The 23935-nt window shown below is 41.3% G+C and overlaps 2 protein-coding genes across 4 annotated transcripts; both read left to right on the top strand.

Annotated features, from left to right (window-relative positions):
* The first annotated feature begins 346 nt into the window (after nucleotides 1-346).
* Nucleotides 347-7408, top strand: LOC311024749 (E3 ubiquitin-protein ligase MARCHF9-like). 3 transcript variants are annotated; one of them, XM_084027308.1, is made up of 5 exons: nucleotides 347-728; nucleotides 1660-1930; nucleotides 4034-4189; nucleotides 5001-5193; nucleotides 6565-7408. In XM_084027308.1, exons 2-5 carry the CDS (start codon nucleotides 1700-1702, stop codon nucleotides 6861-6863), a joined length of 879 nt encoding a protein of 292 aa, XP_083883434.1. In that variant the 5' UTR covers nucleotides 347-728; nucleotides 1660-1699; the 3' UTR covers nucleotides 6864-7408. The 3 variants fall into 3 exon arrangements, with proteins under 3 accessions (XP_083883434.1, XP_083883433.1, XP_083883432.1); XM_084027307.1 differs by having other exon boundaries at nucleotides 1657-1930; XM_084027306.1 differs by lacking the exon at nucleotides 347-728 and having other exon boundaries at nucleotides 882-1930.
* Nucleotides 7409-8745: 1337 nt separating this feature from the next.
* Nucleotides 8746-18381, top strand: mettl1 (methyltransferase 1, tRNA methylguanosine). The gene is made up of 6 exons (XM_084040565.1): nucleotides 8746-8932; nucleotides 9171-9298; nucleotides 12476-12660; nucleotides 15479-15592; nucleotides 17053-17154; nucleotides 17707-18381. Exons 1-6 carry the CDS (start codon nucleotides 8802-8804, stop codon nucleotides 17821-17823), a joined length of 777 nt encoding a protein of 258 aa, XP_083896691.1. The 5' UTR covers nucleotides 8746-8801; the 3' UTR covers nucleotides 17824-18381.
* Nucleotides 18382-23935: the final 5554 nt, after the last annotated feature.

Raw genomic sequence — 23935 nt, 5'->3', positions numbered from 1 at the left:
ATACAACAGATTTATTTCAAACCAACTGACGATTTTCTGGAGATGATGTTTATTTCATAATGCGTATAATATGTTTTACTTTCTCCATTAAATCCAGCTAACAAATACATTTCTCTTTGTGATGGTGGAGCAGTGGCTCTTTATCTATAAACAGTCTGCAGACAGTCTCCATTGTGTAGATGATGGATCTGTTATACTGTCTGAGTCTTTGTTCTGTTTAAGAACATGACACCACGCGAGAGATGGGGACACGCGCGCACACTTTTCTCCATCAGCCGATGGTTATCAGCACGTGGCTTCCACGTCACAGCCAACATCAGCACCTCGGACAGCAGCCTCCGTTGGCGCGCTGCCTGCTGCGGATGGAGCTCATCTTCTCAGCTGCACGAGGGGACAGATCGTTTTGAAGGAAAACCGCGCTCTGTGACCGCACCGATGAAGAAGTTATAGCTACGTTTGCATGACAAACACTGGGAAGACTAAGTTGCACACATCCCGCAGATCGTGGACACGTCGAGGCAGACTGCCATGCGGCATTTTATTGTCCAATCGATTCACGAAGGCCCTTGATTTAATTCGGTGAAGACTTGACGATGATGCGATGATGCTTGTTTGGACGGGACGGATGCAGTCTACTGATGCTGTGCTCGCAGAAATCCATAGCTGACATCCTCCTTCCTCCTTCCTGATCTGTGGCGCTGAGATGATTTGGAGAAAAACAGAGAACTGTGAGTGCAAGTTGTAAAATGGATTTTTTTTTTAAATCAGATTTATTGTGTGATTTTCATTTCCATCTCTAAAATGCAACGCTGCTGGATTGCAACTTTGTAAACGAAGGTACGAAGCCCACTCGATTTAAAAAAACAAACAAAAAAACAGCTAAGAAGAAGAGGAGACAAGAGGACACAGCGGTGAAATGATGGATGCCACAGCGAGACAACAAAGGATGCACGCTTGTCACCTCCTGTAATGTCATCTCCCTGTAGGTAAATGGAGAAACTGAAATATAAATCGGCTTTGATTTAGTTGTTAATCGGATTTAATATCAACCGCCCCCTCAGACCAACTCGTGGCGTTTCCTGCCTGAAGAGGAACAGAAGACATCGTGTCCTCAGCTGGTGTGAAAACACCGAGAGGACACCTGGATGCTCATAAACAACCGGGCTGAGAATGCAGGCATGGGAGGATGATGTTGGTACCCTTCTGACTCCGGTGTTGGTGCCGCACACGTCGTGGCTTCCAGTCTCCATTGGCTCAATCTATGAGAAATAACGCTCCCCCATTGGCCGGATCGCGGTGCACATGCTATAACAACAGGATATGCAAAGAGCCATGGGCTGATCCGACAGCCTATCGTGTTTCCCGCATCCTTTTTTGACGGAGATCTCTATTTTATTAAATAGGATGTTAACTTTCTACTCGAATCAAGTGGTTCTGATGCCATAATATTAACATTAACAACCCTAGTAGTAGTAATAATAATAATATGATGGTGATTATACATTGTAATGGACCTGCAACAGCCATGCTGAAGGCTGTTTTTCCTCACAGAGCAGTTGTGTCTGTGTAGTAAAGCTGCTGAAGAATGTTCAAATATCACATCCGGATGTTTTTCAATGAACTCAAAGTGTTGTTACTGATGCGCTCTGGATCAAGCAGGAGGACTGGCTCGGGCACGGACCCGGACACGCAGACCAGGATGCGAGGGCTCGCTATCGGAGGCTGTGGTTGGCCGCCGTTGAGCTGCTCTCACCGGGACGACGAGGAGGAATATTATGGCTCGGACTCCCGGCCACGCAGCCTGGCGTTGGAGGAGACGGAAGGGGACAAAGCCGAGGGGGGAAGCCTGGACGCAGACTCCCTCCCGAGTCTCTCGGAGAGCGGGATGCGGTCACCGCAGTGCCGGATCTGCTTCCAGGGGCCAGAGAAGGTAAGGCTAAATAATAAGGGCATGTGTACTTTTAAGGATAGGTGTGTGGCCTAATAAGGGGGTCAGCTACCCAGTAGGGCCGGGGTGCCCTGTGCCCATGAGCAAACATCAATATTTGCCTACAGGCTCCAGGAACCTGTGGGGACCTGCATATGCCTGCTGGTTAGTGGGCGCTCAAACCACGTGGTGCTTAATGAGGAAGACCAGTCAAGCAGGTCAAGAGAGGCCATGTTCAAAACTCGAGTGTTGTTTGAGCGCAATAATCCATAGAAATGGCTGCTGTGCAATCTGGAAATGAATTAAAGTATGTTACAGAATAGCAAACAGAGAAGGCAACGTGCCGAAAAGTCCAGAATTTGTCCAGAAATTACCCATATAACAATATGTTTTGCTAAATATTTGTAAATATTTGTGCTCCTCATATACAAGTAGACTTATATTTTAGTTGTACAAACAAATTTAATAAAAAAAAACTCATACAATAAAAATTTGGAGTGAGACGAAGAAGAAATTCATTCTCAACAGTGATCTGGAAATGTGAGCAGACAAAGGGCATCATTTAGACTGAAGAGAAGCAGGAGAAGCTTTAATATTTACCTGTGAAACGGTGACAGTTCAAGCTCCTCCCACTCACATGAAGGAGACCAGAACGGGTTGAGACAGAAAGTAAACCATTTTTTAAAAAGCTTGCAGCGTTCTTGTCTGAGAGGTAACCGCCTGAACAATGGGGGACGAAATCCACCTTGAAGAGACAGAAAGTTTTCGTTTCCCCTGCAGACATCCAACTAATTAAAGACCTATAGCACATCGGCTGGAGTCAGACAGAAAATAAAGTGAGATGTGCAAGTGTTGTCAGTTTGAGGGCCCATAGGGAGCCTCAATACTGTCAACAAAAACCCACACCAGATGTCCTGTGATTGCTTTTGAGGCTACGGGAAAGTGACACAAGAGATGCAAACTGAAGATAAAGGAGTTGAGCAGCAGATAGTGAAATGTATCAAATCCATTATACCTCATTTTATTTCATTGTGATTCATGTTGTCTTTTATCAGATGATGTCCTCTGAACATATCAACCACTGAAAGGTTTCAGTCAAACGTCACATTATGACGAGTGCATGATGCTTAAAAAGCACATTCGTAATAATGAGACACACTCGTTTTTGTACCCGATAGTCATAGTCATAATTACATGGGGGATCAGCTGCTTCCCATAATTGACTGTATCAATACCCCATAGCCTGCAGCAGACTGACACACAATCTCTCAAATTGCAGTTAAAAAGTGCAGCTCCGGTTTGTTGCAGCGAACCCCAAAGAACCATAAAAATAGCAGATAATTGGCAATGAAAGTTAACGTAGCGAGGGAGCTGGGTGTGCTTTGATCTCACTGACTCAGACAATTAACCAGGAAAGCTTGGAGAGGGGAAACCACTACAGGACCTGTGGACTGTAGACGTAAGTTAGCGTCGTGACACATAAACTGTAACAAAACCAGACACATTTGTGACGACTGAATACTACAGTATCAGTATTACAGTATAAGCCCCGCCCCCTTCATTCAGACCTTAGTTCAAAGCCGCTCCCCAGAACGCCAAACGAGATCAGGAAGTAATCATTGACAGACAGGCAGGCTGTCCAATTATTTCCATTTTTGATTGGACGGGGTTTTTACAGTCCTGCTACGGCCACATTTTTAAAAAATGTTTTATGTCAGAGCATTTCATTTATTCATTGCTATCGGTATGTTACAAGGATTTCAAGTAATATAACAGAAAGTGTTTCTGAATAGAATCACCTACTCTGCCTTTAATCTAAAATATCTCAAATTATGACAGTTTCATACTGATTATACGTGTTGGTGCTTGCTCCAAGCTATTATCTTTTTTAATCCCCTGACAGAAACAACACACTGACCTTCAGTGGATAAAAAGCGACAGTAACGTTGTCAGCGCTGAGGAGCAGGTTGATTGATTTATGATAAAGGTCTTTATTTTTACTGTCATCTTCACCAAATCAAATCCTGTGACAGGCAGATTCAATAAGAGCGTCAACATCCAGCTGAATGTCGTGTGTCTCATGTGGCTGCTTGTTGCGTCCTGCAGGGAGAGTTGTTGAGCCCTTGTCGCTGTGCTGGCTCCGTGCGATGTACTCACCAGTCCTGCCTTATCCGCTGGATCAGTGAGAGAGGCTCCTGGAGCTGCGAGATCTGCTACTTTAAGTACCAGGTCCTGGCCATCAGCACCAAAAACCCCCTTCAGGTAAAGCCACGTTTTCTCTCCGTCTTTATCTTTCATGTGAAAACATTCTTCCTGGGGTGTAAAATAGATCCTTGACATTAGACTGCCAGGCTATTTGGCAGAAAGCCACGTGCAAACTTTAGATTATATTAACACAGCAGCGGTCATCGATCATAAGGTGAACGTACTGGCATACAGTAGAGGCCATGCAGTGTTTACATTGCCAACTCCTCAAAGGCATTTTGGATTGATTTTGTCCACTCAACATGATGAACTGATTCCTAACAGGAAGCACATTGCTGTTGGCAGATAAAGTTAGAAATTATTTAGCAGAATACTGTTTCTTTATTTGTGAAGTGCAGAGGATTCATAGGAAGGTACCAAGAACACATTAATGAGACGTTGCACATTTCAAAGAGTTGGCACAGGATTTACCCAAAAGTGTGTGTGGCACACAGACAGCAGACGAGCAGACAGTATCACCAAATGCTGTCCGTCTCTGAATGCTGGAGCAGAGATGTTATGCTTATTCCCTGCTTGTCTTCCTAGACAATAACCTGAATCTCTGAATGAACACTGTGAATATATTATACTGTAGAACTGGTGTGGTATGGTATTAGTGACACGGCTTAATTAATTCAGGGATTATCCAATTTGCTTGAATATAGGGTTTATTATCAGTGTTAAAGTCTGAGCAGCAGATGCTCAGTGAGGCTGTGATATTAGGAGCTCTCCAGTGACTACACACAGTCAGTGAATGACAAAGCACTGGCACACAGGCATTTTGAAATTTACAGTTCAGGGTTTCACTCCACTTATGTGTCTTTTTCAGTGGCAGGCCATCTCTCTGACTGTGATTGAGAAGGTGCAGATTGCCGCCATTATCCTGGGCTCGTTGTTCCTCATCGCCAGTATCTCTTGGTTGGTGTGGTCGTCTCTCAGCCCTTCAGCCAAATGGCAGCGGCAGGACCTCCTCTTCCAGATATGCTACGGCATGTATGGCTTCATGGACATCGTTTGCATAGGTAAGACACAGATACCGAGGCTGCCCTGATGTGTTATTTCACAGGTGGCTGGTGTGAATGTTAATACACGTTGTTACAAGCCTTTTTGACAGATTTGGTCGTCATGTTTAATTTTACACATCCATAATAAAGCTATGTAATTTGGTATTTTATTAATGAATTAAAGAATTCCAATGCGATCTAGAGAGTATTTAAGTCAGTGTATGCTGAGCATGAAAAAATGGGCCATTTACAGCGAAGCATGCAATTAAACATTTCCAATAATAAACTAATATTTACTTGGTTCTGATAGAGAAGTTCTTTCAGGGCTATAATTAGTACAAAATTACATTGTTACTTGGGAAACCATAAGAAAGTTACCAATTAGGCTTTTAAGTAACACGTCTTACAGTCACCTTATTAACAAGAGTGAGAGTCTACAGCCATGCTAGTTGCTTTGTGGCTTCAGCATGGTAACAATGTTCACGTTAAGCAGGATATATGTACAGTAGATGTTTACCATGTTCACCATATTAGTTTAGCATGCAGCATGCTAAAATATGCTACAGTAATTAGCACTATACCCAGTTTAGTATAGCTGAGGCCGATGGAATTGTAATTAGTTTTGCAGCTCTTTGGTTGTAGGCCGAAATACCTGAGAAACATACGTTTTGTCTTAATGATTCGCTACATGAAAAGTCAGCAGATCACCAAAGTTACAATTGAGGTGGAACCAAATACAGTCCAACAGAGGTCATTTCAGGTCAGGAGATCAAAGCTACAAGGATTCATCCTGGGCATCATGAATATCTCTATCAAATTGAAGGAAAGTCTATTTAGCAGTTGTGAAGAGATTAACTTAAAAGCTGCTGGTGGTGCTGTAGAAGTTAGGTGATCATGAATTCAGTTGGTTTCATCCTCTGGAAACCATGAATGTCTGTAGAAATCCATCCATTAGTTGTTGGGATGTTCTTATCACTTGATCTCTTACTTTTGTATGTATAACTCAATGGTTGACTGCAAAGCACAATGGAGATAGTTTACACAAACAATACAGTCATTTGCTAAAAGCATCCGTGGGCATATTTGTCTATTCTAAGTGCACAGACACAAATGAAATAATACATTTGCATGGCATGAGTATATTTGTTGCATTCTGTGTCTACTTTTGTTGTTGTTGTTGTTGTAAAAGGACTTTCATCGGCACGTGTTTCTCAGTCCCAAATACTCACAAACTCACGTCTATTAATCTTTTTGTTTTGGAAAATGTATAGTTCTTTTACACTATGTGCATATTGTACTTTTTAGTACTTCCTGATTCTCAATGAACAAATAACTGTTTGTCTATATGTAACCCTGCTCCCTCCTGCCCCCTTTGTGCTTTATGCCCAGGCCTTATAATCCATGAAGGATCGTCTGTTTACCGGATCTTTAAGCGCTGGCAGGCGGTGAACCAGCAGTGGAAAGTGCTGAATTATGAGAAAGCGAAGGATTTAGGTGACCCCATCAGTTCCAGCAGTAAAGGTCGTGTTGAGAGGAACTTGGACAGCGGACGGAGGGCGAGTCGACACGTCAGGACTATTCTCAGCCACCACTGTGGCTATACAATTTTGCACATCCTTAGCCAGTTAAGACCCAACAGCCTGCACAGAGCCAACCATGAGGTGGTCATGAGGGTGACCACTGTGTGAGGCTGGGTTATACAGACAAAAGTACTCAAAGTGTTGATCGGGATTTAATTAAAATATAATCCTAATCAGCCACATAAACACTGCCGTTTACTTCTAGTCTTATTGAGTCTGCCTCAGGCTAAAAGAGGACATATTTCAGAGATTTGGGCAAAGGGAAAACATGTCAGTTTTATCTGAGTCTTCAGAGACAAAGACTGTGAAAACAAGCAAATTACAACAAAAAACAAAACAAATGTATACATTTTGAAAAAGAAAAAGCTTTGATTCTTAAAGCTATTAACCATTTTTACTACCGTGACAGATGTTCCAAAATGTAATTGAAATGTTTGTAGGTTGTTTTTCTTTGAAAAGATAAAATACAATGAATGTCATTAAGTTTGATTTGGAGTTTACTCTATAATAGAGTTTGATGGTGAAATTGTGCTCTCACAATGGTCCTACCCCCCGTCATCTATTCAACGTATTTCTGAGGGTCTGCATCAATGGATCAGACATTAAAAAGCCCAATGAAGACACCATTGCTGAAAATATATCCATAATTCATGTTTTGCAATAAATACATTGGTGATCTCAAAGGGAAAATCGTACGTTTTGCTTTATTTCATTTTCATAGATCTTAGAAAAATTGTGCTTACAAATAAATGCTACACTCTTGATATATGCAAATTGGATTTCCACATTGGGGCTACACACCCTGGATTTGTCTCTCTTCACTGTCAACTATGAAGAAATAATGTTAAACTGTGGGTAAAGCCTGAGTGAAAATCCATCCACCCCCTGTTAGTCTCCAAAATGTATAAATCTCATAACTAACGAGAGAGAGAGAGACAAAGCAGACGGTCTGCTGTGCATTTATGGCCATAAATATGTCTCTTGTGAAGTCTTACAGCAGGAGGGAGCTAGAATGTGTCACCACCTTGTTGACAGATTGAACGGAGAACATTATAAATGGTGACTCAGAGGACATCCAGAGGGAACTGCAGCATTTCCATTTAATAGACACAGTGAGAATCATAAAAGTGAAAAGCAGCATGAATCACTGAGTGGCTTCAGGAAGTATTAAGAGCCCTTTTGCTTTGTTCCCTGAACTCTTTCTTGATGTTTGACTGTGGGTGGGTTACAGTTTCTATGGGAAAACAATAGTTAAACACACACGACTTGTGTAAATACATGTAAATATCACCTACATATTTACACAGCATCAGTGTTTAGTTGAGTACTGTACTTAACTACACATTAGAAGTACTTGTATAGCCTATTACTGAACTATTCCCATGTAAGTGTATGTGCAGATTAAGATTTTACATGCTCAGCATTTGGTGAACTTTGATGAATACATTCGCACCATATCAATGAAACTACACAATAGTGTAGCAATTACAGTCAATAAATTAGTTCCACCTTGACCACCTAGAGTGGGGGTCATGATGAGAAGGGGCTGCAAGATGTGAGGAAGAATGATATGATCACAACCTTGAATAAATCATGTATTTGGGGATCAAATTGTGAAGTCATAAAAAAATCAATTTGTATGTATAAAAGTAAACCAAATGGAGGTTTGGGAGCCCCTGATCCCAATCTTCTTTTTAAATTCTGTTTGTTAAAAATACATTTTACTGTGTGGGGTACTACTACTACTACTACTACTACTACTACTACTACTACTACTACTACTACTACTACTACACGTTACTGAAATCAAACAACCTGAGAATGAACAATGAATGTACTTTTGAACTGATAACAACTAATACAACAAGCTCCTGTGATTAAATCGCGAATTAGATACATAACCGCTGTCATCAAACGTGTACAAATACAACAAACCTGGCAACCCTGAAGCGACGCATCGTGATGACGTAGAAGCGCAGCGACATACATCCGCTGGTAAACTCGCACGACTCGAAGGAGACTCTCTCGTAATAGTGTTGTTTATATATGTCATTAAACGCCGAGCTGTCGGGAGTTAAGTCTCCACTTGAATCCAACATGAGTTCGTCGATGCCGCAGAAGCGCTACTACAGACAGCGAGCCCATTCAAACCCGATGGCGTACCACACGTTTGATTAGTGAGTGAGGAACATGTGTCCGGGTTGTGTATCACATTGAAGTAGACGATGAAGTCACGTAGCTGCTAATTTAAGTCTGGTTGTGTTTATTTTAGTACAATACCGTTAGGTACCAACACACATGAACAGATCTGTTTTCAAAACCACTATCCCTGTTACTGTGGATACTCAGAAAACACTGTTTATGTTTCTTCTTCTCTAGAACAAAAGTCAAATGACCTCCCTCTTTCCTCCTCAGCCCTGTGTGTCCTAAGGAGATGGACTGGTCAGCGCACTATGCAGACTTCTTCACTGGCAACGCCTCTGAAACAGAGACCCCCCGGGTCGAGTTTGCTGACATTGGATGTGGATATGGGGGTCTTTTAGGTAGTGGGACTGATCTGAACACCTACAGTTTTCACATGTTGTAGGTTTACTGTGTTTACCTCGTCTCTCATGTCTCTGTGTTAACCTCGTCTCTCATGTCTCTGTGTTAACCTCGTCTCTCATGTCTCTGTGTTAACCTCGTCTCTCATGTCTCTGTGTTAACCTCGTCTCTAATGTCTCTGTACTAACCTCGTCTCTCATGTCTCTGCGTTAACCTCGTCTCTCATGTCTCTGCGTTAACCTCGTCTCTCATGTCTCTGCGTTAACCTCGTCTCTCATGTCTCTGCGTTAACCTCGTCTCTCATGTCTCTGCGTTAACCTAGTCTCTCATGTCTCTGCACTAACCTCGTCTCTCATGTCTCTGCGTTAACCTCGTCTCTCATGTCTCTGCGTTAACCTCGTCTCTCATGTCTCTGTGTTAACCTCGTCTCTCATGTCTCTGTACTAACCTCGTCTCTCATGTCTCTGCGTTAACCTCGTCTCTCATGTCTCTGCGTTAACCTCGTCTCTCATGTCTCTGTGTTAACCTAGTCTCTCATGTCTCTGTGTTAACCTCGTCTCTCATGTCTCTGCGTTAACCTCGTCTCTCATGTCTCTGCGTTAACCTCGTCTCTCATGTCTCTGCGTTAACCTTGTCTCTCATGTCTCTGCGTTAACCTCGTCTCTCATGTCTCTGTGTTAACCTAGTCTCTCATGTCTCTGCACTAACCTCGTCTCTCATGTCTCTGCACTAACCTCGTCTCTCATGTCTCTGCACTAACCTCGTCTCTCATGTCTCTGCTTTAACCTCGTCTCTCATGTCTCTGCTTTAACCCTCGTCTCTCATGTCTCTGCTTTAACCTCGTCTCTCATGTCTCTGTACTAACCTCGTCTCTCATGTCTCTGTACTAACCTCGTCTCTCATGTCTCTGTACTAACCTCGTCTCTCATGTCTCTGTGTTAACCTCGTCTCTCATGTCTCTGTGTTAACCTCGTCTCTCATGTCTCTGTGTTAACCTCGTCTCTCATGTCTCTGTGTTAACCTCGTCTCTGCGTTAATCCCGTCTCTCATGTCTCTGTACTAACCTCGTCTCTCATGTCTCTGTACTAACCTCGTCTCTCATGTCTCTGTACTAACCTCGTCTCTCATGTCTCTGTGTTAACCTCGTCTCTCATGTCTCTGTGTTAACCTCGTCTCTCATGTCTCTGTGTTAACCTAGTCTCTCATGTCTCTGCACTAACCTCGTCTCTCATGTCTCTGCACTAACCTCGTCTCTCATGTCTCTGCACTAACCTCGTCTCTCATGTCTCTGCACTAACCTCGTCTCTCATGTCTCTGCTTTAACCTCGTCTCTCATGTCTCTGCTTTAACCCTCGTCTCTCATGTCTCTGCTTTAACCTCGTCTCTCATGTCTCTGTACTAACCTCGTCTCTCATGTCTCTGTACTAACCTCGTCTCTCATGTCTCTGTACTAACCTCGTCTCTCATGTCTCTGTACTAACCTCGTCTCTCATGTCTCTGTGTTAACCTCGTCTCTCATGTCTCTGTGTTAACCTCGTCTCTCATGTCTCTGTGTTAACCTCGTCTCTCATGTCTCTGTGTTAACCTCGTCTCTGCGTTAATCCCGTCTCTCATGTCTCTGTACTTACCTCGTCTCTCATGTCTCTGTACTTACCTCGTCTCTCATGTCTCTGTACTAACCTCGTCTCTCATGTCTCTGCGTTAACCTCGTCTCTCATGTCTCTGCGTTAACCTCGTCTCTCATGTCTCTGCGTTAACCTCGTCTCTCATGTCTCTGTACTAACCTCGTCTCTCATGTCTCTGCGTTAACCTCGTCTCTCATGTCTCTGTACTAACCTCGTCTCTCATGTCTCTGTACTAACCTCGTCTCTCATGTCTCTGTACTAACCTCGTCTCTCATGTCTCTGTGTTAACCTCGTCTCTCATGTCTCTGTGTTAACCTCGTCTCTGCGTTAATCCCGTCTCTCATGTCTCTGTACTTACCTCGTCTCTCATGTCTCTGTACTTACCTCGTCTCTCATGTCTCTGTACTTACCTCGTCTCTCATGTCTCTGTACTAACCTCGTCTCATGTCTCTGCGTTAACCTCGTCTCTCATGTCTCTGCGTTAACCTCGTCTCTCATGTCTCTGCGTTAACCTCGTCTCTCATGTCTCTGCGTTAACCTCGTCTCTCATGTCTCTGCGTTAACCTCGTCTCTCATGTCTCTGCGTTAACCTCGTCTCTCATGTCTCTGCACTAACCTCGTCTCTCATGTCTCTGCACTAACCTCGTCTCTCATGTCTCTGCACTAACCTCGTCTCTCATGTCTCTGCACTAACCTCGTCTCTCATGTCTCTGCACTAACCTCGTCTCTCATGTCTCTGCTTTAACCTCGTCTCTCATGTCTCTGTACTAACCTCGTCTCTCATGTCTCTGTACTAACCTCGTCTCTCATGTCTCTGTACTAACCTCGTCTCTCATGTCTCTGTACTAACCTCGTCTCTCATGTCTCTGTACTAACCTCGTCTCTCATGTCTCTGTGTTAACCTCGTCTCTCATGTCTCTGTGTTAACCTCGTCTCTCATGTCTCTGTGTTAACCTCGTCTCTGCGTTAATCCCGTCTCTCATGTCTCTGTACTTACCTCGTCTCTCATGTCTCTGTACTTACCTCGTCTCTCATGTCTCTGTACTAACCTCGTCTCTCATGTCTCTGCGTTAACCTCGTCTCTCATGTCTCTGCGTTAACCTCGTCTCTCATGTCTCTGCGTTAACCTCGTCTCTCATGTCTCTGCGTTAACCTCGTCTCTCATGTCTCTGCGTTAACCTCGTCTCTCATGTCTCTGTACTAACCTCGTCTCTCATGTCTCTGCGTTAACCTCGTCTCTCATGTCTCTGTACTAACCTCGTCTCTCATGTCTCTGCGTTAACCTCGTCTCTCGTGTCTCTGTACTAACCTCGTCTCTCATGTCTCTGTACTAACCTCGTCTCTCATGTCTCTGTAGTAACCTCGTCTCTCATGTCTCTGTGTTAACCCCGTCTCTCATGTCTCTGTACTAACCTCGTCTCTCATGTCTCTGTAGTAACCTCGTCTCTCATGTCTCTGCGTTAACCTCGTCTCTCATGTCTCTGTACTAACCTCGTCTCTCATGTCTCGGCGTTAACCCCGTCTCTCATGTCTCTGTGTGTCTTCTCTCAGTGGAGTTGTCTCCACTGTTTCCAGATAAGCTCATGCTGGGCATGGAGATCCGTGTGAAAGTTTCCGATTATGTTCAGGATCGTATCCGATCCCTGCGTGCCAGTGAGCCAGGAAGCTACCAGAACATCGCCTGCATTCGCAGCAATGCGATGAAGTACCTCCCCAACTTCTTCTGTAAAGGACAGGTAGGTTTGCATCTGCTGACACGACACACCGGAGTGTTTGTTGCTACCGATTAGATGCTGGGATGTTTAGTTCACTAATAATCAGTCCCTCCACCCACTTTTGGTCTTGAGAAGTTGCAGTCCACTCGACATAAATTTGTCACACTTCTTTCCTACATCGAATGACCCTGTTCAGAAGCTTTACATTAAGCCCAGCTGTGTATAAATACAGTTTGAATTTGTAAGAAGTTCCTTAGCTGTCTTCTAGCATTGGTATTAGAACTCATGAAGTATACGCCTTTTTTGTTTGTTGCAGTTCTGGCACTGTAAGTTTTATTAGAATCGTTTCTCTGCCTATTCCTACAATTGTATTGAAATATAGGCAAGGCAACTTTATTTGTATAGCACATTTCATACACAAGGCAGTCTCAAAGTGCTTCACATTATAAAAATGTCATACAATAAAGTGAAAAAAATAGAAGGAATTAAAAGAAAATAAAAGCAAACTTAAAATGCATAGAAAAACCCTAATTAAAACCAGAAAATACAGTTTAAAATTTAATAATAATAAAATAAAAAATAAAACTTAAAAAAATCATTAAAAACAAGAATATCAAGGAATAGAAAATACAGTGCAGCATAAGAAGTTCACAGATAGTATTGATTACTATCTGTGAACTTCACAGATAGTATTGATTAGTATTGATATTATATAACCGACAAAGTCGGTTATATAATATAGTCGTCAGTATATACAGTCATTTGACATTTTCTGAAGGATATATCTGTTTGTAAATCGGAGACTTTGTGCTACTGTGTTGTCCTGCTCCCTAAAACTCAAACAGCCCGGACTCACCACACTTCCCCTTTAATCTCGTCAGTTAAAGGTGCGATATACAAGATTGGCAGCATTTATATTTCCTGTCACTGGCTTTTTAACATGGAAAAGGCTGAGCCAGTGGCCCGCAGCTAACAGTGCAAAATACGACGAAGGTGCCGACAAAGTCAGTGGTGATTAACTGAGGGGAAACCCAGGGTGGGTGCCACGCTTCCACGACAACGGTGTGTCAGCTGTGCAGAGGGGCGGCCATGCCGTTTACCAGTAAACAAAGTTGAACCAAAAAGATCCTGCACACCATCAATAACTTTATTCACACTGTTTCAATCCACAAAACTTCATGAGGTCAAATTCATCAAATTCAGTCAACTAGCAAGAACTTAACCTAACTTCTGCAAACCCATCTCTGTGTTGCCACTAACGAGTACCATAGACAGTTGAAGCTGAGGTCTGGGTAAGAATGTGATGTATGTATTTGACATTTTAATGTCAATAGCAGCACTTCAGTAGGTTGACTAGCAGGGCTACATACAACTGGAGGTGTATTTTTTGTAGTGAGCCAATGCCTCTATGTATGCATGTATATGTGTGTGTATATATATTTAACATGTGTTCATTGGAGCTTGCGGTTCTACAACAGCGTGTCCAACGTGGCCTCTTATACCTTAAATTACAGCTGACAGTCTGTCCTGGCGCTGCCAAGGTAATAAGAATATGCACATTTCTCACTACAAATAATTACTTTCCTCATGTGCAACATATGGACTGAATGAATTTATACAGATCGCTCATTAAATCCAGGATTTCACAACAATGGGGTCCTTGACTGACACGCAAGGCAGCTGAGTATAGAGCAGTGCATTTATCCGTTCCAATTAGCTGCAGTAATCTATGACTTGTTGAAAGTCGCATTAGATTATGCAGTGGGCTTAGTGTACCAGGGTATATTTAGGCACCCTCGTTAAAAAACCTCACCTCAAATGCCCCGAGCGGGTATAAACCAAGAAGTGAACACACGAGAGTAATTGCTGTAACACTGACACATTTATGAAATACAAATTACATAGGTGTTTCATTTAAAAACCCATACATTGATTAGATTTTTTACTCTTATTTTAATATGCTTCGGGTCATTTAAAAATAATTACGCTTATTTCTACAGCCTGAGTCGAAACTGTTGAGGTGAGATTGGAAATGTTTCAGAGGAACTCTGTCTGGTTTTGAAAAAGAAGTTTGCCTTGGCTTCGCATCAATGTGCTTTATTTTGCACACAGTGACACTCCCTTCAGCTCCTTCATAACGCACATCTATTGACTCACGTTAATTTTCCAGGGATGAACATGTTTCTAGCTGCAGCTTGCTTTAGCATTGTCTTTCATAGACCTGATGAGAACAAAAGTGTTGAATCAGCCTATTCTAGAGACATGAAATACTTTTGTCTTCTTCGGGGTGTGTTTTGTAACCAAAAGTGGATTAAGGTTTTTCCATCTTCCATCATCAGCGAAGCCGCCCCCGAGGCCACAGCATTCCCTTGTGATTATCCCCACATCTTTCTGTCTATACCTGACATTAAAGTTACTGGAAGAGTTTTTAATGTATCAGCCAGACTGATATCAATGGAGCCTTCACTTGCACACTTGTCAAAGACGGAGACGGGGGGAAATTCCAGTTTTGCAATCGGCAATGCTTTAAAACCAACCACAAACTATAATGGGGAGCACATTTAAGACCTTGACGTTCCGTCCGTCCCTTTCTCATGAAGGTGATATCTCAGGAAAACATTCAGAAAAATTCCTCATATTTGGCCTCAAGGATGAACTGATTAGATATCTGCCCTCAAAGATCAGTGTGAACTCATAAAACAGTGATGACATTTTGGACAGACAGACATGTTAATTGAAATTTGATTGGTTGGTGGAAGCATATGCCCCAAAGGCACTACTTCTGGTTTATTTTGTGCTTATGTTACTGATTCTGACCCTTTTTTTCTCTGTCTTTAAGCTCAGTAAGATGTTTTTCCTCTTCCCTGACCCTCACTTTAAGAAGACCAAGCACAAGTGGAGGATTATTAGTCCCACGTTGTTGGCAGAGTATGCCTACACACTGAGAATCGGGGTATGTATGCTGAGACAGTTAGTCAATTACCTGCAATTATTTTGGTAATTGTTTAAGTCATTTATTGAGCAGAAACAACATTCACTGGTTTCATCCTCTCAAGTATGAGGCTGTATCTTTTAAACTCAATACATTTTTAGACTAAAATGGTAGACAGTTTTACGACAATTGTTGTAAGTTCCAGTTTTTCACAATATTGGTGCTCAGTATCGCTTGTAAATTGAAGATAGATGGATGAAATGTCAGTAAATTCCAAAATTAGGTTGCAACTTGCCATTTAAATGGTCAGCCAAAATACAGTTAAGGAACACACTTCACACTGGAACAAATCCTATGAAAAGACTGTTACATACAATAACACTGGGTCTCTATTGTTGCCCATTCATTCCCACTGAAGCTGGGGGTCATTTAAAAAAGCATCAAATGTAGTTCAATTATTAATATATATATATATATATATATTAGACCAATTTATTGGGGTTTCTTGATGATGCAAAGTAGTCTCACCAGCCTTATGTTTTAAGATACTGCAGTTGTGGTTATAATATCTGCAGTGGAGACACAGTGACGGAGAATTGGATTTCCTCTGTAGAGTTAATGGCGCTGAACACCGGCTACAGTAATAGTTGCCATAGATTGCAGTGTGCAAAACGTCTGCACACACCCTGCTCCTGCCTGTCAGAACAGCGGGATGCTGGAATTAGACACATTTTCTGATGGATGTTGTTGGGAACAATGGGAGGCTTGTGTCTAAATTTGTCTTTATAGTTTTTCCATGCATGTGTGCATTGATACATTGGTGCATGCACGTATTGTGTGTACATGTGTGAGTACGTATGTGTAAGCTCTACAAGGGCCTTTGGCATTGGCGTGCAGCCATAATTGTAATGGTGGGTGGAGAGGCTGTCAAGAAAATGTTCATTTATAGAGGCACTTTCATACCGAAATGAACCACAATTTAAAAATGACGGCCATTGTTCTTTAGTGAATATTGTGGGAATCAGACTACACCTGAAACCGTAAAGTGTGATTAACATGAATCTGTGCAGGCGCAAAGTCTCTCACCCTGCCTTCTTTGAAACAATACTGCTCATTTTGTGGAAATATGTGCCATAGCTGAGTTTTCTAAGAAACCCGTGTTCCAGTGACTTTATCTGTCCAGCCGCCAAAGTAAACTCCAGAGACAAAGGTGATTAACCTCTGTGTTGTCTGTAGGTTATTTTTATCTTTTTTTAGCAAAGACCATTGCTCTCCAGAGATGGTGAAACCATGTAACTCTGAAGCTGGAATGTTGGATAGTGTTTAAAGGGAAAGATTCAAAAATGTATTTCATTTTATTTTTACAATAAATGCTATCGTTTGGTTTTGTGATCGATAAATGAATGTGTGTTCAACCCCTGGGGTAACATCTTTTTTCCGGAACTGCATAAATAAATTCCCGTGTTTGCTCGGCTTGTCAGGGTTTGGTGTACACCATCACAGATGTGGAGGAAGTGCACGTCTGGATGGTGAAGCACTTCTCTGAACATCCACTGTTTACACGTGTCACTGACGAAGAACTGGTACGTTATCCGGAGCTTTTCATCCCAGTGTTTGCAAATCATCTACTTAGTGGAGGAAAAGAGGTCAAACTCATGATCGGAAATTCTTTGAAGGAATAGTTAGGCATTTTGGGATAAATGCTAAGAAAGTGAATGTCACGCATGTCTATCTGCAAAATCTGAAGCTTAGCTGCAGCCATCAGCAGATTAACCTTGTGCTTAATTTAGACAATAGCCTAATTACCTCCCGTTTTTCAGACTTGGGAATGTTCACGTGTTATTCCAAGATGATTGACCTTGAAGTCACACAAGATAAATTGTTTAAATTACCTCAAAATCAGTGTTTGTTAAAGTAATCAGAAACAAAATGTGTCGAAAGGAAAAGATTGTTAAAACTTGTATATCTCTACATCAAGTATGAAGCTCCCATCAGCAGCCAGCGAACTCAGTTTAGCATAAAGATTGGACTCCAATCATGATAATGACGACGTTTTTTAAGTTAATGAACAGTGTGAATAATTTATCTGCCACGGCATCTTTTTAAACGAATTGTGTTGCATCTTATTTTGACAGGTTGACGATGTCATCATAAGTCGTTTGGGTAGCTGTACAGAGGAAGGAAAGAAAGTGCAGAGAAACGGAGGGAAGAATTTCCTCGCAGTTTTCCGGAGGATTGAGGATCCCAACTAAGACCAACTAACAGTTTGGACATGCAGTGAACTGAAATAATGGTTTTGTGCAGCCGTGCATGTACATGGAGGATAATGCTGCTCTGGAGGTTGTGGCCCGTTCTCCCAGCGAGTGAACAGTGATATCAAGGGACAAACATTTCCATCATTACCCAATGAAGGGTTTGAGTTTTTTTTCCCATTTTCCATTTTATGTATTTAATTTCTCAACTCACAAAAGAAGTAAATTATATTAGCATCTCTATTCAGACAAGATTTGTGAAGTGCTTTGTCGACTTTTTAAAAACGTATTTTCTAACAATTCAGTTCCGTTTCTTTTAAAACCACCAAAGTGCTGTTTTGGATTTTCTGTAAAGCTATAAATTCTTTTTGTAAAACAAAAAATCCGCGTTGGGTTTGGTTCACTGTAGTGATCAGTACGACCAATTGAACTGACAATGGAAGGAATGTGCATTGTAGTTATTTTGGGGCCATAATCAGAAAAAGAGGAACAGCTCTTACTTTACTCAACATTGAAGAGCTCTTCAGATTAAACCTTGCAAAACAGTTTGAAATTACAAAAAATAAAAAAAATACCAACTTTGTTGGCTTCAGTGTTGAGTTGCAGTATTGGCATCATAATCTGTCCGTTCTAATCACATCTTCATGTTTCAAATCTTTCCTGCTTTTTATGAGGAAGCTGTTGAAAAGCATGTTTAATTAATACATGTATATTTACCAAAACTTCTCTCTAATGTGATTTAAATAGAATTTACTTATTTGAAACCACAAATTGACCAGGTGTTGCCCTATGATATCCACAACAACCCCATTTGTATTATCTTTAATGGGTATAGTGGTTTTCTGTGCTCGGTTTATGATTTTGGCCGTACGTAACAGGTTGGTGTTCCAGACGGTGCAGGTTTGAAGCCTGTTTGCTGCTGCAGGGGCTGGTGATTATGAACAGGACAGCACATGTTTCAGTGATAGAATCCCAGAGGCTTGAAAACTTGACATATAAACATGCATGAACATTAGTAAAAAATCCTATCAATATTAGAACACTTTTTACTTTCCTATCCACTGCTAAGGTCAGTCGCTAGTCAGCTATATTCCACATTAAATTCTCTTGGATTGTGTCCAGTATTCAGGGACAACTGATCTTAAAATTCTATGAATATGCAGTCGACCTGATTTTCCTCTCTATTCTGACGTATACGACAAAATGTACTTATTTACTTGGGGTTCTCAGATCTGGACGAATGTAAAACTACTGACTCAAGTTTCCAGCATTATGTTCAACTCGACGAACAAAATGTTCTCTTTGTCTCCAACTCTCCTGATGTCTCATACTGCATGGCTGCCTGTGACTCATCCAAGAAAAGAATATCCCATTGTCATTGAGCCTCTATTCCTGTCCTTCAATAGTTGGGTCGTTCCTCTGCCCAAAACCTTTGTAAAAGTATTTGCAGAACTTTCTATGGTGTGAAAATGTCTAGTCTAGTCCATCAAATCTGATGTTGACGAGGAGCCTGAGCCCGTTATTGCTAGTTATTGTCATAGTGCAAAAACACCATTTTACATAATTTAACATTTAATTCAACCATGTTCTGTCATAGTTTGAGGTTTTGAAAAACACTTGCCGAGAAATAGATGAGAAGATTGATTCTACTCTACTAGGATAGGTGTCAGACCTGATCTTCTTTCTACATTTATAGTCATGAAATTTCCTCTTTTTTTTTTTTTTTTTTTTTGCAGACTCAATTAAATTTCACTTTCCTCCACTCAGCTCTGCACCTTTGCAGCCGATGTCTGTCTGCCGCCTCGAGCTCAGCCTGAACCCAACTGAGCGGCTGCGCTTCCACAGAAAACCTGATTAGTTTCTCCCCACAGCTGAATGAACTGTGGTGATATTGTGTCTGTCATCCTGCTGGCTTGCAGCATCAAATCCTTCCTCACTTGGGCTTCTCAGATCTAGACTGAGAGACTTCCACTAATTTAATGTTTTCCGTTAACTCGGCAAAGAGTTGGGGACGAGTGTTCTCTCTGTCTCTGACGACGAATATCTTATTTTCTCGTGCTGCGTGGCTGCCTGTGACTCATATCCAAGGAAGCCTGGCCTTCAGTAGTTTGGTCATCTATCTGCCCAAAAACCATCATCAAAAAAAATATGACTTTAGACGCCTATTATTCAAACCAGAGGTGTCAAAAACACAGACATCCTATAAACAAATACATATAGTTGTGTTAAAAAAAACTCCCTAAAAGTAGAAGTACCGATTCAACTTCTTTCCTCAAGTATAAAAGGTATTTTGTGCGCAGCATTTGTACTTTGTTACTTCCCATCTCGGATTCAAGCTGAATTTGTATTGAATGAAGGATGTCAAGTTTCATATCTCAAGAATCATGTTGAAATATTGACACCAAAATTCTTCAAGATTCTTTTTCTGAAAGCAGCGTTCTTCTTGATGACCAACCGTCTCAGAAAATCTTTTTGCACGTCCATTTTTTTGTTTCATCATTTAAATTAGTCATCAAAGGACCAAATATATGCCACAGTGCCAAGTGGCCATCATTCATGTCTGCTCTGCTGAATGCTGGTTTACACTAAATCTGTTCTTTGTTCTTTTTTATAAAATACAAAAGTGTTCTTTCTTGGGAACGATAGTGTCTTCTTGTGCTGCACAAAGTTGCTTTATTTTTGCTTTGGGTTGACCATGCCATTCTGTTTCTCCGTATGCTCCATGACAATATTTCTGCAGAACTCATTGCCAAGTTTGAATGAATCTCTGGCAAATAGTTAATTTTGAGAAACACATGTATTCTGGTTATTAAGGAGCGTTCGATGTGAAGGTTACCAGCCTCATGTGAAGATGTAGGCTGGTTGGAGATGATCGGTTAGCTTAGCAAAAGACTAGTTAACGTTAATTTACGGTACAACAATGGCATCTGCCATTTTATTATTTTATTTTTTTCAAATAAACAACATATCACATGGTAATTGGTGACTTTCCATAAGTGCTGGGTTGCTGATTTTGTTACCCTTTTGCTGTTTCTCCCCGTTTCCAGCCTTTGCTAAGCTAAGCTAACTGGCTGCAGAGCGGTGTCATCTTTTCATCTTATTTGTGAGCAAATAAATCTATTTTACAAATTGTCAAACTCTCAAGGATTTCCCAAATGTGACATTTTTGTTGCCATTTTAAGCTGCGTTTGATGATAATTATAAGAATGGAAACCACTGGGCTGTGTGAAGAACAACATAGTTTGCTAGATAAATTACAGCATCCAATGATTTTTTCCAATTTGCATCCCAGTGTTGCTCTCCGATTTGCACCTGTGTTTTGTACAGCCTAACCTACTGCTGATCACATATACAGAGATGCTGCTGCGGTTAACAATGTCCTGTCAGAGCTAAGACCCCAGAATAAAAACAAGCTTCAGAGGAAACCAATCCAAAGCTGTGGGAACAGTCGAAACAGTATAGAGGGAGAATGTAATCAGGGTTGCATAACAGTATTAACGTCAACTAGTTCTATGTGTACCAGGAGTACATCTGGAAAATGTAAACAAGACATTTAATTATGGAATACTTCTCAATCGGACATCAGCCGAGCACAAACTCATTTGTAGAGTTGTATTCTTCATATGTGATATTTTAGATCACGTTAAATGTCCTCAATAGACTCATTCATACTGGATCACATGTTCTTCTGCCCGGAGTGATTTGTCTTTGTGAACACAACCCGGCACTGTTAATGATCTGCATGTTAGTGAGAAGTCATCAAGAGTTATATGTTCTGTGAAACCCCTCGTTATATATGGTAGATGGGTTACATATATTCCACGAACAAAGACAGTTCAGTATCCATCACGTGCTTCATGTTCATCATTCACAGCCAAAATGAAAAACTCTCACTAATTTTAATTTATTTTAATCATTTATCAATTTAGTATGGTGAGATTATTATTCAGTCAGTCATTGTATTGCTCTATTTTTAGAATTAATTACCACATCCTCATATCCTGTGTGCTCAAAAGCGGCTGTTGGGCATTTGACAAATGCTGTTAATAACTCTGATACAGATAACTGTTGGTGTGCCCTAATAATATCGTCCTATTATCGTAAAATTAAACAAAAAAAAAATGTTTTCCAGCTGCGCTTTTCAGAGTCTGGTTGACCATTTTAATTATAACGTTAATTTTATTCTTAACTTTTGATTAGGTTTATACGTGTTAATTATTTTTTGTTTTAATTCACTAAATTGTAACTGGTTGAATGCTGAATCTTGATCTTGATTATTTACATTTTTACTCCTACTTCTTCATCGTTTTAATTCCCATGCATAGTTTATGTGTCTGTTTCATTGTAAATTACTTTAATTATGTCTTATCTCAACACTAGTTGTGGTCGCTCACGCGTTGTGCAGCACATTGTGCTTCCACCTTGAATGAAACGTACTATATACATACATTTTGCTAGTAGTTGCTAAAATTTGATAGAAAGTTTAGTTTAGTTCAGTAGTAAATGAAAATGATGAAATTGTTAGCAAAAATCTAATATAATGAAATATAATGAATAAAACATTTGAATATGGATAAACATAAATGTAAAAGTAATAGATACATTTAGTTCAGCTTATGCCACTCCATCTTAATCCAATCCAACCCCCAGCCAATAAGATGTGCAGCCCGTTCTCATTCCCAGGTCAAACACCAGACCTCTCAGGCCTGACGCAGACGCAGAGAGAGCAGGCAGGCCACAGCAGGATGAAGCATGCAGTTTTGTGTAGAGGAGTTTATTTGTAGTTATCAGAAAATAATGTTTTATTCTTGTGATTCACGACCTTGTTTTCACAAACGCTGGTCCCTCTCCTTCATTCACTTTGTGGCTCACTCAACCACCGCTGGGCTCTCTCTCTCTCTTTTACTCTCACGCTGGCATATTGAGCCGGAGAAGACGGATGGATTTTGAATGTTTATAAACAACAATGTATACTGCATGTCACAAAAATGTAATCTGACAATTTAATTGTATACACACAGAGTTCTATCTACTATGTTTTATATAATTAATATTGTTGAATGACATCCAGTGCAAATGTGCGGGAACGAACGCCAATCAAAAAACATATAACAGTAGAAAGCACGGGGGGAGGCTTGAGGTCGACCCCATCACTCTAAAGATACCATCGTTACCAGCATGCTGAGTGAGGGAAGACACAACTGCTGGACACTCACTCATTCATACAGACACACCGTGTGTGTGTGTGTGTGTGTGTGTGTGTGTGTGTGTGTGTGTGTGTGTGTGTGTGTGTGTGTGTGTGTGTGTGTGTGTGTGTGTGTGTGTGTGTGTGTGTGTGTGTGTGTGTGTGTGTGTGTGTGTGTGTGTGTGTGTGCGCGTGTGCGCGCATAGATGCTTTACTGATACCACCCAGACAGGCAGACTGCAGCCATGAACTTTAACACACTAATCCATGAGTACAGCAGCCTCCCTTCTGGGCACCGGGCCAATGCAGTAAGAGGAAATACCTCCAAGGCTATCCCCACTGCGCAGAATGATCTACGACTGGGCCACATCAGTTCGCACCACACGACGGTACAAAGAAGCCATTCTTCCACAGGATTTCTTATTATGTTTTTCATAATCAATATTAATCCCCCATTACTCAGCCAAGGCCAGATTAATTTAAAATGTTTGGGGGGGGAGGGTTTCATTGTGTGGTCTTAAATTGTGTGGTCTTAAATTGTGTGGTCTTAAATTGCCAGCCTGCTGAACGAAGAAACTGAAGATGAGCATCAGAGCCACCATGCCAGAGCAATATGTGAAGATTTGGTACTGTTGTATCAACTGGAATATTTAGTCTATTTAGTCTAAAGCAGGTGAGAGTTTAGGTGAGAATGAAATACCAGTAGACATAATATCCAAATCTGAAGATCTTTTAATGCTGCAGCATGAGCCATTCCCAGTGTGACACAGGAAGGACTGAAGAGTCACTCTTTCTGTTGGCACTTATAATGCAGCTGAATTTACAGTACATACAGGTCTGACATCCTGCAGCCCCCCGTTCCAGTTGTCCCCAGATGTTGTGTTTGATCAAAGGGTCATCGTTTTATCCTGCGCAATGGGCTTGTCT

The sequence above is a fragment of the Eutrigla gurnardus genome, assembly GCF_963514095.1.
Source record: "Eutrigla gurnardus genome assembly, chromosome: 2".
In the NCBI taxonomy this organism is placed as follows: Eukaryota; Metazoa; Chordata; class Actinopteri; order Perciformes; family Triglidae; genus Eutrigla; species Eutrigla gurnardus.
This window is presented reverse-complemented; position numbering and strand designations above follow the sequence as displayed.

What these genes read in the sequence shown, in the direction of transcription:
- LOC311024749 (XM_084027306.1), top strand. Translation starts at nt 1,586, where the DNA reads ATGTTCAAATATCACATCCGGATGTTTTTCAATGAACTCAAAGTGTTG. An exon ending in GCTTCCAGGGGCCAGAGAAG is followed by an intron (nt 1,931 to 4,033) that starts GTAAGGCTAAAT and finishes TGCGTCCTGCAG; the next exon opens with GGAGAGTTGTTGAGCCCTTG. An exon ending in CATGGACATCGTTTGCATAG is followed by an intron (nt 5,194 to 6,564) that starts GTAAGACACAGA and finishes CTTTATGCCCAG; the next exon opens with GCCTTATAATCCATGAAGGA.
- mettl1 (XM_084040565.1), top strand. Translation starts at nt 8,802, where the DNA reads ATGTCATTAAACGCCGAGCTGTCGGGAGTTAAGTCTCCACTTGAATCC. An exon ending in TGGATATGGGGGTCTTTTAG is followed by an intron (nt 9,299 to 12,475) that starts GTAGTGGGACTG and finishes GTCTTCTCTCAG; the next exon opens with TGGAGTTGTCTCCACTGTTT. An exon ending in GTGTCACTGACGAAGAACTG is followed by an intron (nt 17,155 to 17,706) that starts GTACGTTATCCG and finishes TTATTTTGACAG; the next exon opens with GTTGACGATGTCATCATAAG.